The following is a 15,708-nucleotide window of genomic DNA, read 5'->3' on the forward strand; positions in this document are numbered from 1 at the left end:
AAGGAGAAGCCTAGATTAATTTGTGTCTCTTGAGGGGAAGGCAAAGGAAAAGAGTTCTGCATTAAATTTCAAAAATGGTGGTGGGTTTTTAAAAAGTAAAAACTACTATTTGAGTACATGAGCTTCAAAAACACCCTCCCAAATTAAGTAATACTGGTGCCTCTCCAGAGCCTGTGGATGTTTTAAATTCCACTGTGGTCCTTTTATCAGAATGTTAAGCATAAATATATAATTGGAGAATTCCCATGTAACTAAAAAAATGTTACTTACCATCAATTCTTCAGGTGCTGGCCTTTCTTTTGGCTGTTTTCGCATGCTGCAAGAGAAAAAAGAAACTGCCTATTATCTACATCATCTGTAACTTTGTGCGGTAATTTCCACCACTGACTATTTCCCCTGGAATTGGAATGTTTTCAAAATTCACCCTGTTCAATTCTGCTCTAAGTACAGGCACAGCTTGTTTCATTGCACTTCGCTTTATTGCGCTTCACAGATGTTGCTTTTTTCACAAATTGAAGGCAAGACCCCCCACTAGCCGAAAGATTATGACTCACTTTATTGCGATGTTTGCTTTATTAGAGAGGTCTGGAACCAAACACACAATATCTTTGATGTATGCTTGTATTGGCGTATATTCCCGCTCGTTTCATTTGGCCTTTAATCAAATTTTGGGAGATCTCACGAATCAGAAACACAAAGACTTTTTTTTTTTTTTTTTGGAGTTAGTCTTGCAATACAGATAAAGAATAAATTTCAATTTATCCTAATTCTACTTTTGAAACTAATGTGAAAAAAACGCAGCAATATTCTCTTCCTGATTCAGTTGTCAATGTATTTCAAACTTAAACTTAGGGAACGATATATTCCTTTTTTGGCGATTGGTATAAGACAATAAAAGGAAACATGACTATCAGATCAAATGAGAAAACAACTCATTTTTCCATTATTGCTCCGAATAACAATATATGAGATCAGGAATTTAGATAATGCTACAAAATTACAAACAGGTTATTATTACATTATCTTGACTTTCATTTATTTTGGCTTCAAGCTGATAATTCATTAAACAGCTCTGGTAAAATCTGTTCTAGCGGCTTAAAGAATCACATTTCTCATGTAAAATAATTTGTGTCTTATATGCAAAAGGTGTAATTAATAGCTGTGGCATGTACTCAGGTACATCACAAAGCACCCACACACGGGACTGAGGTGACTGTATTTATACGAAACTCAGTGTGGGATGAAGTCATGAAGTGAGACTGCTGCTTCTATTACTTGGAAAATCACACAGATGCTTTTTCTTTATATAAGGCGACTTCTAGCCAGCAAGAAGAAAACTCTTCATACAATCTCTGCATTTGCTGACAGTATTTTTTTTTTTTTAAGAGAGCTTTAATGATCATTTGGTAAACAAGACCCATAGTTATGAACCATTAATGAAATCAAGGACATTTGCCTTCGCTATAAATAACCATATGCACCTCTCAAATACTGCATCCATTAGCAAGTAATTCAAGCTGTCTCGCCAGTGGAGTTGGTAACAGTCCTAATCTGACATTCCAAAGTAGCTGTATCTCTTGGGAAAACAAGACTATTACCCACTATCATTTCTGTTTCGGCTTGACATCTGTGGAAATTTCGACGCAGGTTATCCCTCCCCGTGTCACCATAAAACTTTTATATAACAGCTGATTAATTTTTTGGACGGGAGGAAGGTAAAACCTTTATCTGCTTTTCTCCATGTCTGCCCAGAAGTAGCCCCACCCCCAGGTTGGTCTCAGACCACACGGTGAGATAATTGTGGCGGTCCAGTCACAAATCCAATATCTCTGGAGCCAGTGATGCCCAAACCAGGTGCTCCAGCAAGCTTAGGAACCACACGGCCTGTTTTTCAATTTCCGCGTTTTGAAATGGGGCATTCCCATGATGTGCTTTTGAGTGTTTCTAGGAATTCCATGTAAGGAAAAATTAAGAAGGATTAATACATATTTCTGAATAATGGCTCTAATATTATTAATGCGCTCAGGATTCCCAGGTTTAACCAATATGTATGCTTTTTTCCTAACATGGCATGCTTTGGATATAAAATGTTCGCAGAGTGTAGTTTTTAAAAGCCACAAAATATTATGTATTTTAAATAAAAATAGAGTTAATAAAATTTTAAAAGTCGAGGGAAAAACTTCTCTACATATTTTTCTATGGGATATAAACTGTATGAGACATTTTTACTAAGAGGTAACACATCACACTTAGTCAAAAGGTGCTAAAGCCTGACATTTATATTAAGGAACATTTCTTGGCTTCATTTTACCATAATCATCAGATGGATCAAGGGAGAGGAGGGGAAGGGGAGAGTGTACAACCATTTCGCTTTAGCGAGAACTCCTGGTCGCACCATTTCGTGGCACCGCAGGAACGAAGGGGTTGTTTTCCACCAGTGGATACGACTCTGAAGGGGTGATGAAATGGGGAATTCGACGGAGGAGGGAAAGGTAAGTGAAGGTAGTTATGAAGGAGCCCCAGCATGTGCAGAACGGCTTCTAGTTGGTTCTGTCTCCCGTTCTGGATGGTCATTCCTCTGCTCCTAATTGCCCTCTCTCTCTGTGCTGTGGTGAGGGAGAGGACACAAGGAGGGCAGCAGAGCGACTGGGCCTTCCAAGGCCACACGAGTGCTGCCAAACGAATGGGGGAGAGGTGGATGATGTGAAAGGGCTAACAAAAGAAAAACTCGTTCTACTGGGAGGAAAAACGCAGAAGGCTGGAAAAGAACCCTTGGCAGAAAAATGCCTGTTTCCTCAGGTGTAAAATGACGAGGGGCTGCCTGGGGACTCTGAGGGCCCTTATGATTTAAATCCTGTGGTTTCCCTCAGTTCTTTAATGGTTAAAGAGGGCCTAACCGAACAATTTTTCCATAGGTCTTTCAAACATCGAAATTCATTGAAATGGGACACCAGTATTGTGTTTAAAATATAACCAAAGGTAAAAGTTATTTACTGAAAATCCGATGAATTAATCAACTATGCTGCGTCCGCTAAGTGACAGACAGTTTTATGGGTAACTTGAGGTTACATTAATAAAAACAAGCTTCGTTTGTCTGTTCAATAGGGGCTATAAAATTTGTATTTCTTTAAAAAAATTAGACAGCAGCAGTATCTGTGCTGGAAGTAGCCTGATTCTTAGCAGTTTACTAAAACAGGAAAAAGCCTCTAAAGTACATTTACAACCCTTTGTGTAAATAACGTTTACATAATTTAAACAATTTCTTCAGCTTTGCTGCCCCATCTGCCCAAGGCCCTGAAGTCCCTCCTGTCTCCAAAAGGAAGCAGCGAGAGCCATAAGGTCTCACGGAGCCTCCGAGTTAATGGCATGTATCATTTACATTGAGGGCATGGCATGTTTGCAAACGGGCTCACCACTGAGTGATGAAATGTACAAATGGCTCGGAGAACTCTCCAACCGGAAGGACGGGCGAATCCTGGGATGGAGGAAAAACAAGTCACCAAAAGTCACAATGATTCCTTTTCTTGCTTTATACCCTTCCTCCCCGACCAAAGTAACAGTACAAAGATGAATATATAACAAGGATTCATCGCCATGTGGAAAGGAAAATAAGGTCTCATTCAATTAAAAAGACTGTCTACACCCTCTTCCACATGTTTACATAAAATGCCAAATTTAAAGCCACACACGTTTTCCAACGGTGAGAAACATGAGAGCAAATAGGGAGGGGAGGTGAAAAAAGGACAATGATAGCCACAGGGTAGGAAAGAAGGTACGGAAGTGTAAATGAGAAATTAATGATTATTTAAGTAACACACAAATGGTCTTGTAATTAACAAAGAGCTGTGAAATTATTCTTGTGTTGACCTTTGTTCTTTTACTGGATTTGTTATTTATTTACACTTTCCTTTTTATTTACATTTATTTGTAAATTCAGCTGCTCTTAACTATTTGCCCCTAACGGAAGCATTTGGGCTAGTTTTTTTTTTCTTTCTTTTTTTTACTTTAATAGAAGGGCTTATATAATGAAAAGTGTTTCCTGAAAAAGAATTTCAGCCTATTTGTCAGTCTAGGCGACCTTGTCATATGAGAAAGCCAGTGAATTAAGGACACAATGAAAAACTCCCACCTTGACCACCAAACAAAACTGGGCTAGAGGTGGGCGGCACTCTGAAGAGCAGAAAACTACACAGCAACAAACACAACAACCACCGCGTAACACAGGGAGCAAACCCCATTACCATTTGCAAAGGAAGGCTTTAAGAATTTAGGAGTTTTTCCAAGAATGACAGAGAGCGCCACTGTGTTTATAGTGTAACGGCTCAGGATGTAATGAAATTACACTGCAGAGTACTTTAACAGTCATCTCATTAGACCTACAGTTGGAACAAGAGAGCCACATAAAGTAGGCAGCTGCAAATGACTCCATTCTCATCTATTCTCATTTGCTATTAAAAATACCTTTCGGCGGCTTTTTTCCTCCCTGACATCCCTACACAAAGTGCCCTGCAAAGTATGATACATGCACCTATTTAAATTAACAAAGGAATGACTTATTTTAATCTCACTGTGCTTTGGAGTGCTTTGGCCATTTGGATGAGCAATATATCATTACATACAACCTTCCAGCGCTGCAGGCAAGAAACTCAGAGCATGCAGCATTTGGTGGGAGCCAAACAATTTCTCTAGCATACAACTGTGTCAAATGCATGCATGTATTCATTATTGAGAACGAGAGGAAATGGCTTTGATGTAGTGGAAAAAAGAAGATGATAAAAGCACCTCTGCAATATGCGTGTCATTATCAATGGTGGCAGATAGATACAATCGCACAGCCCCCTATGTGATTAGTAAATATACATATAATTGCTGTGGCCAATTATCAGAAAAATGAGATCGGTAATTACAAGAGAGAAAATTAACTAGAACTCTTATTAAGGCTTTGTTTCCAATTCAAACAATTGGAAACTGCTGGAAAATACAACTGAATCAAAAGGAACGGAGGGGGTCAAAGCTGCCCCCCAAAATCTTTAAGAGGTTAAGAGAAAAGGAATGGGAGTAAAACGTTTCTTAGTTTTTGCCTACCTGTCCCCTTCGAATTTACTCTATTTATCCAGAGGAGGGGAAGGCTAGTAATCATAAACTTAAAATTGTCATCAGTAGAGAAAGGCTTCCAAGAGGAAAGGAAAACAAAGGAAAATGGGAGTGAAATAAAATCTTGCCAAGTTCGAAGGGATTACATGCAGGCATTACAGAGAGGGGACATGAAAAATGGGGGGCTGATGAAATCGTCTGCTCAAAAGAAACAAGGCACGCAATAACATGACAAATCCTCAACAAAGGTACTATAAAATGGTCACAGAAGTCCCATCGGTTTGAAGAGCAAAAATAAAACATGATATCAATTTCAGCCCAGCCTGTTTTAGGAAAGCCATATATATCACCAAGCCTGCAAGGTTCTATAAGGCCCAGTTAAAGAAATGACATTTTACTGTCTCAAAAACTGTTAGTAAAAAGATAGTTCAAAGTCTGAGGTACAAAAATTATGGACTCTGATCAGGTAGTTAGTTCGCTAAGTCATTCGTCTCTAAAATTTTTTTGGAGGTTGTAGTACTCTAAGTGTCTGAGCAGCAGTTGTTTTAAAATGCAATGTTTAGGAAAACAAAAGCCTACTGTCTTTATGTGGCTGAATATTTACCAAGATGGTTAAAATTCTGGGCTGGTTTTCTACAAAGATCCTGGTATGAAACATGATGCTAATGTAGGCCTCATTTCAAAGTATGATATCAAGAGTAAATTAATGAATTATAGACTAGGCAATTTGATGAAGATGTCATTTTAACATGGATGAGAAAGAAAACGAGGAAATGTGACATCTTTGCATGGATAGTTAATTTTATTTAAGACCTGATATTGTAGCCTGTTAAGTTCCTCATAATATAAAACTAAGGAACACTGGGTGGTACCATGAATAATTTATTTCACTTGTGAAAATGCCAGCCCAAGTCGACTTTGCAGAACCACAGAGAGTTGATTCTCATCTCAGTGGTGCCTGGAAAGCATCACTCATCAAAGATGCAGGGGGAAATTGTAATCTCACATGCATAATGCCAGATATTTCTTTTCATTTTAAAGTCCATGTCTCTTGCATACCTCAAAGGAGAATTTTCTGAGCTATAGAAGACTGACTGGCAGGCTGGGGGGTGGTGGTGATCAGAGTGCCACACACAAACACAGGGCAAAGGAGTCCTCTGAGAGCCTCCAACCCCACAGAAGCACAAGGCTGTTAACACTCCAGAGGAAATCAAATCAACAGACCTGACAGTGTATATCACACTATAGGATTTTAAAGTGTACTTTCCTCATTTTTAAGTATAATTAGAAGTTAGCTTAGATCGGGATGTAAAACACCTCCCAGAACCTGCCTATTTTGTGATGTGATTCAAATGCGTTTGAAGGAGGGAGGGAGGCTCATTGGAAAGCTGCTCCAATGTTTCAACGAGGCTCCCAGGTACAGACAGCACCCAGTCACCGCTGGGTGAGGCAGAGACTGAGAACATTGCCATGTGGCTCAGAAGACCAAGTACAAAAGTTGCTGCTACGTATCAAAACTGTTCTCTGTGAAATGAAATATGGGTTCAGGTCAAATGAAGAAATACATTTCAAAAAAAAAAAAAAAACGAACACCATCACCACGAACTGGAGAAGCGTTTACACTAGTAACACTCAGGACTGGCTGAAAACGACTCTAAATTGTTAATAAAAGTCATTCTCTTTTTTAAGACCTTTGGTACCATTGTTCACCTTAAAGGCTTTTTTGGGGATGCTTTTCGGTTGAGCTTCTAAGCATGGAGGTATGGAACGAAGAGTGGACACAACCTTAACCAAAAGCCTTAACCTGAGACTCTAGTCCCAAATCAGCTTTAGAGTCCTGCTAAAGGGACATGAGCTAGATCTTGTTATGGAGCAGGCAACTGTTACATAAAAACAGCTGCCATAAACCATTTCCGTAAGCAATTCTGGCCATCAATGAAGACAGTCTCCAAGTCTCAGAGGTTTCAGTAACTACCTGGTCAGCCTCTTTTGCTAAACTGGGACACAAGCAGGTGGCACGCTACAGAACAGCGAAGGACAATGGGAAAAAAGTTTGAGTGATGCCTTTGCCTTGTGAATAATGAACAGTTCAGGAAGGTCAACCCATTACAACTGAAACTGTTTAATTATTAACTATGCACAATCTATGAGCAAAAGGACAAGTTCGGAATGTTTAATGTATGCTAACTTCAACTGGACTCTCTCTGGGTATTTTATTATTAGCACTTGTCAGCAAGGTACTCAGGCATAAAAAAAGGCAAGTGGCAGAAAATCTGTGTGTGCGCGTGTGTGTACCTGCACACTCAAAGAGTGGGGAAAGCGGTGAGGGAGAAGGAGGTCCAATTCCGATCGCAGTTGCTATTTCACTTGAAGGGTCAGTGTGCTGATAAGTATAATTGTGACCTTGAGAGCAGGCCAGCACACTGGATACTCTAAATACAGAAAGCATAAATGAGAAAAATGCTTTTGAAATGAATGACTTAAAAGGGAGATAATTTTTTTAAAGGCATATATATATATATTTTAAACTATGATGTTTCTTGGCTTTGAAAGGATCTATGTCATTAACGTTTACATACACACACACACATGGAATCTGTATAAGTGCAGTGGGCTGTGTCAATTTCCTGGTTGTGATATTGTGCTATACTCATTAGCTGCTGCCACTGGGAGAAACTGGGTAAAGAATATACAGGATCTCTTAGTATTATTTCTTACAACGGCATGAATCTAAAATGATGTCAAAAAAGAAAGTTTAAAAAGGTAAGGAGCTGGTTTTAAAAACTCTAATGAGGTCCAGATTCTTAGAGAGGCTTGGCTTTGTATTAAGAAGAAAGCTGACATAACTACGCAGCTGGAAAAAGTTGAGACCTTTACTTTAAAAAATATACCTGAGATTTAATTTTTGCCTTTAATGCATAATCAAAGATGACAATGGAACTTGACAATAATGTGGTAGTCAATTCAGACAGTGATAGGACACAGACAGAAAATACTGTAAAAAATGATACAATCATCCATTATTTATTTATTGGTTCATTCATTCAACAATTTTCTCGACCACCTACCATGTCAAAGGCACTGAGCCTGGCATTGTGGGGTGACTGATAAACTTAACTCATATCCTGAAAGAATGTGTATTGCTCAGGAGGATAAGACATGTACCTTTAATAAACAGTCCTGCAAGATGGAGGAAATGGTCAAGTAAGAGTGCCAAGCCTGGCACTCAGGCTGTGCTGGGGAGCACCAAGGGTTCGATACAATTTGGTCGGTACCTGAGTTCAGAGAGGAGACAAAGTCTAAACATCTGGAGGGCTGTCAGACACCGTCCTTGCTCTCCTACTTTCTTCCTTCCTCACTCCAGACGGCACCTGGGGTGTAGGGTCACTGACTACCTTAATCTTGGCCTGTCCCCTTCTCTTCGTGCAAAACAGACATTCCTTCAAATTAAGATTTCATACTTATTGGCAGTAAAACATAAGGAATCTAGAAGGGCAACTTCTCAAAATTCTCAAGGTGCTGGTTGTACTGGTGAATTCCAAGGTCAGTTGTGCTGTGGTTAGATTAAACCAGTCTGGCAAGTTAAATAAAATACGGCAAGCCTTCCAACGTAGATTTCTAAGTCTACTTCTAGACTTCATGGTGTCAAAAGGTGGTTATCATCACAGAGTCACCTGAAGTCTGACCAGTACTGAGAGTTATGCTCTTAACATTTTAAAAATAAATCTTTTGACTCAAGCCTCATGTTTCTTTAGCCTGGCCTAACCATTTCTGATCTTACACACTGGGGTTCATACTAACTGGCACAGCTCTCTTAGATTGCTCTACTTCTATCCACAAAGCTGGGATCAAAGGTTATTTGTGATTCCAGTGGCTTCATGTCAGGCAGAACAGCATTTTGACTTGTCGGACTCCAAATCGGTTTTTGATCCTCACTGTTCACTGCCTTAAAGTAATGTCTTTGTGAGACAACTGGCAGAATCCATAGGACAAACCTGCTCTCCGCTGGGGAGGAAACCTAGTTTGTTTGGGAAAAAAAAAAAAGATAAATGACTTCCCCACCCCCAAAACTGGACCCTCACCTTTAAAGATATCCACAGAAATTAATCTGTGAACAAATGTATGATCCAATAGTAGATTCTGGAAAATTAGCTTGGCTTTAATATTCTGAAGGTCCTCAATGTTCATATCTGTATATTTCTGCTATAAGAGACTACAGTCAGGAAAAAAGGCAGACACATCAAGAGAGGAAGGTGGGCAACAGATGGTCAGGTCAGTTAGAGAATGAGATAGCTCAGTTTAAGATGTGAGTAAAACCATGATTACACATCAGATTTGTAAAAATTTAGGCAGTGCTTATTAAAAACACTTAAAAACGTGGCCACTCTGTGAGGGAACAATCAGTGTTTTGACATATGTGTGTATTTGATTTCACAGTGCAGACAGAACTGACCTAAGCTGTGGGGTGTTATGAGGGACAGTGCTGGGGTGGGCATGAGGCTTTAAATTTAGGACGGCTTGCAGATGGACATCATCAGAAAAGAAAGCCTCTGACCCTCCTCAGCTGGAGACCAGAAAGCCCTCCTTTTCCTCATCCCACTCCACATCAAGCCCTGCGCAGAGAAAGTGAAAGATGATTCAATTTCCGTACTGGGTCATCCCATGCTCTGGTTGCCAGATGTGACAAATTACATATGTGGGCATTTTGGTGTGAAGTTCTGTCCACTGGGTCTGGGCTGACAGTAGCAGCTCATTTAACTTGTCTCAGATGGACCTGGAACCAGGGGCAAAGGCCTGAAATTTTCCCCACTGAAACACCCACCTTACTTATAAACTCTTAAATCAAGGGAGAACCAGCTGTTAGCCAAGTGAACATCACAACCAGATGGCTTATGAAAAACAAAGTATAAATGAACAGGTCTAAAGGAATCTGTCTCTAGGTAATTGAAATTTGAGATTATAAAGATTTTTCTCATTTTCATTTTTCCCTGAATATGTTTCAGAGGTTCCTCAGTATTGGGATAAGAGGCAAGAGGGACAAACTTTGTCATCAATGTCAAAACTAAGCCTTCATTTATTCTACTAATTTTTTGTTACTTAAAAGATAAACATTTACTTAGAAATTTTCTAAACATATGGCAAAAGATCTTGGTGTTTTATAAAATTCCTTGAAAACAGATAGGTAGGGAACTGGAAAATGCATTAATCTTTTAAACAGTATTGGTAAAATTGCTTCCTTTCTATGGCCAATGAACATCTATTTTTCTCTTTTTATTTTGGGTCTCCTGTTGGTCATAAGCTATAGTGCACAGTGTTATTTGGAGGTGCCTATATGAACACTGCACATACACACTCACACACAAACTTGCACGCTGACATCCACACACATCTCCCTTTTCAATGGTGTAGGCAGAGCAGCAAAAAACATGCTTGTCTCATACCAAAGGGATTTCATTTACAAAAGTAAAACCCGTTATTGTCCCCTCTCTCTGTAGCCTCCCAATGCATTTCTATTGCTTTTTCATAAAACACTACTGCAAATAATCAAGCATGACCATTGACATCCACGAGATTGAGTTTTAGGAACCATTAAATGAGCTCACCCTCGTGGGAAGCCTCCTGCTCAGGCTGGTCTAAAGGTAATTATTCAGCAATTCCTACCTGTGGTTTTACCTTGTCCCTATATAGTGTTTGAATTTCATACACTGGTAAGGTCAATTTTTTTCCTCAGGAAAAGTCCAGCTACACATGTCTGATCCAGGACCTAAATTATAAAGTTAATATACACACGAGTGTTTCACCAGGTTCCATGTGCAGGAGTGCTGATTAAAAGCAATCTAGGATTAAAGGCAGATCATAAACTATATTAAAGAAAAATGAAGAGGAAAACCTGGGAGAGAAAAATAACCCCTAACAGGGTCCTAAACGAAAGGAATTATTCCTCTTTTCATAGGTAAGGGATTAACACTGAAACATCTGAACTACATCCACATACTACTGTTCAAAGGCAAGAACCTGGCAGGTCCGTGTCCTCAAAAATCAACAAGCCATAACACTATCGAGCCTGACTCTGAAAACTCCCTGAAAGCCCAAGTCCATGTCGCCACACGGTACGTCCTCCTGAATGTTCACTCGACTGTTAGTTAAAATAATTACTGCCATTCACCACCTGCGCTGAAAGCTATGGATAAGGGGAGAAACAACTTCTCGTGGCTGCATGGTGTCGAAGTGTTGGTGGTATTTGCTTACACATTTTTATAAACAAATTCAAAGGCTATGTTGGCTGCAACTCAAAGACTGAAAATTATATGTGAAATTATGCCCTTACCTGGCCCTGTACAATAAGTGCAGAGAGAAGGGAATTTAAAGGGGCTAAAGAAGATATCGAATCAGTTTAAAATTAGTCAATGTGAGAGGAACAAAGAGAGGGAGACAGAGTGGGAGGGAGGGAGGGAGGGAGGGAGGGAGAGGAAGTGGAAAAAACAGAACTACATACTGTGAAATGAACAAGTTCAGTTAGAATGTTCATCAGGATTTGGAAAATCATAATGCCATCTGCTACTCTGGACCTCAGAACATCAGGGATCTCGTGGGCCCAGACGCTTCCATTTCCAGGAGGAAGGAAGGAACTTACACTCCCTGGAATGCTGCCTCCATTCTGGAATGCAGGCAACACCCCAGCCGACCAGTTTGGAATCTCTTTTGAGAACATTCACACTGCTCACAGATGCGTTTTCTCTGGTTTAGGGAAAATTAACGGCAGGCAAAATGATTACAGCAACCAGGCAGTGAGGCAGAGCAGTGCCCCAGCCTGAGCTGCTGGGTAACTGACCCTGGCATCCAGCTTGGGCTCAGGGTGTGGAGGTCCCATCATGGTGGATTAAATGAGCATTGTCCTACGGCTGGATAAGACTTCACAATAGAGCAACACATGTTAAATGACAGCAGCCAAAAGTGGCTCCACTAGGCAACTGCCCATTCACAGAATGCTATTCACAGGCCTGCGCCACCAAGAAATTAATTCATTAATAATACATCAGGCTTTGTGGACAATTCAAAGAAAATAACACAAGGCTACTTGCTTAATGATTGCCTAAAGATACAGAATTATTCCTGGTTAAAAAAATTTAACCAAAATCTAACTGACTTACTGAAATCAAAATCATAGGGATGTTTATGTTAATATTTTACTTCTTTTCTTAAAAAAAAAAGAAGAAATGGAGAAAACCTATCCACCAAATTAACTCAGTGCCACTAGGAAATAATAGAAATACAGATTTTTTTCAACAAAAACCAAAAAAAAATCTGATTTTATGTAATTGTATTTAAAAATTAGTTTTCCTCACTTTTAAGTCACTTTGTGTATCCTTCAGACCATCAGGAAAAATTTTGCTTTTAACTTGTTTCTTCTGTTACATTTTTAAAACTTACTTCTTTCTCCTCCCTCTCAACAACTCATAAATATGAATTAAATATAATTATAAATGAACAGAACATTAACTTTTGGATTACTGCTGTGTTTTGGTAGAATGTTAATGTCATTTCTAAGGAAAGTTATTACCAATAGAACAAGTAATTACAAAAGGAATCATGGCCTTAATGCTAACCTATTTTCAGTCTTCAAACCAGCCAAAGTGCATTAATTTAAACACACTGAACTTTTCAAAGGAGGTATTAGATTTCTAAAGGTTGCCTTACACAAAAGAGGAATATCAGTTTTCCAGCTCCCAGTTATATATTCCCAACACTATGAGACACGGGTCCAGTTAACAATATCACTGGAGAAGACTATTGTGATCCACTTGGATTAATTTACCAAGTTTCTAATGCCTCAGTCATTAACTCATACAAGTTACAAACATCGTGAAAGCCCACATCATTAATACCTGTTTGTGCAAGTGGTTAGTATTAGTCACTGTGGTCAGAAGCTCTGGGCCTGCACGGGGTGTTGGAGACCTCAGGCTGGCAAGTCTGGTCTCTCTTTAAAACCTGAAGTTATGTGTTGTGAGAGGAACAGGCTGTGTGCTTAGGCTGCCGGGAGCTGGAGCGATGGGGACTGTTCCTGTTACTTCATGCTAACTTCAGAAGCCAGAATTATGGCCAAATCCTTCAGGCAAAATATGAGTGACTATTATTTCCTCTGGATTTGGTTAGTACCACTTACTGAATTCCAGGAAAGGTATTATTAGGCAATCATTCTCATGCCCTCACCAGTGACCCCGGAGAGCACCTGCTATGTTCACAGCCCAGCAGCTTCTTAGTTAACCAGTTCTCAGTTAACCTGGCCAAGAATGAGTGATTCTGTATGAATTCATTTTTTTAAGATAATGGTGGTCCAAGAGCCACATCTTTTGTACATGTAAATTTTTCTAAAGGGAGTCAAGCTCCTCCCTGACAACTTAAACAGAATATGCAGAAGAGAATTTAATTCTTTCTCAAAGACATGGACTCATTCTTATAGATTACAAAACTGAACTGTATTGCAATATACCTATACCTTTGGGCCACGTCTGCAATGCTTTCTAAGTTGTCTTCTTTTATAGCTTTTAAAATGATCTCTCCCTTTCATGCCAAAATGTTCAGCTGTAACTTTTTGCCTCCATCAAGGTCAATTACAGTACAGTAGACAGAGCCCTACTGTCACAGTTTCCTCATCTGTAAAATGGGGTGTGTGGGAAAGCAACATGACATGGGAAAATATCAGGGTAACATTTTTTTTCCTAAACATTAAGGTTAAGGATAGACTTCTGAATTTCGATAAAGGATCATATGCATTAGCTAAGTACCTCCTCATTATATTCTATTACTTTTCGGATTTTTTTCCTGAGGTCTTGAAAAAACAAGTAATAAGTTCTTATAATTACACATAAATTTCATTCAACAAATATCTGAGTGACTACTGTACAATTGGGTTCAGCACTAGGAAGATAGAAATGAAAAGCCCAGGGACTTAGAGTCTAGTTGATAAACTTTTTATAATTAGGTCTGAAACAGGAATTAATAGTTTTAAATGAGGCACTTTTCTTCTGCGAAGAGAATGCTAATCATCTTCTTCCCACGATGTGTGTGTGCCCCATCTCAGTGAGGGCCTGCCTGCCAAGCTTATGCTTCATCCCTGACCCCGACTCCGCCTTTCCCTATACCCAATTACTCACCAAATCCAGTTTATTCTGTCTCCCAAATACCTTTCAAATATGCCTAGGCTGTTCTTAATAAAGCCCTCATAATTTCTGATCAGAACTATCGCTTCCTAACTGTCCTTCCTAATAACCCATCTTCCACAAGTCTTTCAGAGTTATTGTTCTACAAGATAAATCTGATTTTGTTGATCCCTTGCTTAATACTTTCAGGTACCTCCCCCTCCCCAAAGTGCAAATGCCTTCAGGCACAGTGTGTAAAGATCCTTTGAACTATGGCCCTTGCCTCATCTCCAGATACTTGGCCAAGCACTGCAGCTATAGTGAACTTCTAAAGGGGCTTCAAGTATATCTGAGGCTAAGTCTTACGGGCCTTTTTGGCTACCTTTCACTGTGCAGCCCTCTGGTACATTATCATCTCCTCCATTATCAGCTCTCTTCTCTGTTTCTCGAACACCTTGTCTATACTTTTATTATAAAATTTACATAGCTGCAAACCGTTAAATATCTTATCGTAAATACTCATTTATGTGAGTGGTTAAAATGATAGCCATGTGCTCCTCTGAGAACTCAGGCCATTAAGTCTCATACCACTTATACAACCTGCAGTTTAGTTTAAAGTGATCTATTTACATATGATCATTTACTGGTCTGCCTCCCAGTCTAGAGTAGAAACTCTTTAATGGTGGCAACTGCATCTTATTCATTCTCTGTCTCCAGTACCTGTTTCTGGGATTAATACATGTTTACAAATGATTATCTGGGCCATAGTCAATGGTTTTTAAACTATAATCTATAGAACTCTAAGGACTTTTATGTGGGTCCCAGGGGTGGGGTGGGGTTAGGGTGGAGATAAGGTGGAGATCTAAGCCTCCTACCCTCTGATCAAACTAGAATGGCTTTAAAGTAAAAAATAAAACAAAGAGACAAACTAAATAACTTCTGTGTCAAAGGACACCATTAAGAAAATGAATAAAAAAAATCCATAGAATGAGAGAAAAAATTTAGTCCAGTACCCAGAATATGTAAAGAACTCTTACAACTGATAAAATAAAAAGACAACCCAATTTAAAAATGGACAATGGATTCGAATAGATATTTCTCCAAAGAAGATATCCAAATGGCCAATAAAAACATGAAAATATGCTCAACACCACTAATCATAAGGGAAATGTAAATCAAAATCACAATGAGAGACTACTTCACATCTATTAGGATGGCTATAATTAAATAAACAGAAAATAACAAGTGTTGACAAGAATGTGAAGAGATCCGAATCCTCATAAATTGCTGGTGGGAATGTAACATGGTACAGTTACTGTGCAATAGTTTGGAAGTTCATAAAAAAATTAAACAGAATTTTCATATGACCCAGCAATTCCACTCCCAGGTATACATCCAAGAGAACTAAAACTGTACATTCATGTAAAAACTTGTACACAAATGTTCATGGCAGCATTATTCATAATAGCCACAA

At 39.2% G+C, this 15,708-nt stretch overlaps 1 protein-coding gene across 6 annotated transcripts in view; it reads right to left on the reverse strand.

Moving 5' to 3' along the window:
- Positions 1 to 15,708, reverse strand: part of MAP2K5 (mitogen-activated protein kinase kinase 5) — a 245,476-nt gene that overhangs the window by 38,029 nt on the left and 191,739 nt on the right. For 3 of the 6 annotated variants that reach the window (XM_023527273.1, XM_011385897.2, XM_011385892.2), the window contains 2 exons: positions 3,414 to 3,475; positions 271 to 316 (listed from right to left, as the gene is read on the reverse strand). In XM_023527273.1, the coding sequence (XP_023383041.1) occupies positions 271 to 316; positions 3,414 to 3,475 (108 nt within the window). The remainder of the gene's footprint in view (positions 1 to 270; positions 317 to 3,413; positions 3,476 to 15,708) is intronic. The other 3 variants (XM_023527276.1, XM_011385914.2, XM_011385905.2) reach the window with 1 other exon arrangement.

Source organism: Pteropus vampyrus, unplaced genomic scaffold (assembly GCF_000151845.1).
Source record: "Pteropus vampyrus isolate Shadow unplaced genomic scaffold, Pvam_2.0 Scaffold15, whole genome shotgun sequence".
In the NCBI taxonomy this organism is placed as follows: Eukaryota; Metazoa; Chordata; class Mammalia; order Chiroptera; family Pteropodidae; genus Pteropus; species Pteropus vampyrus.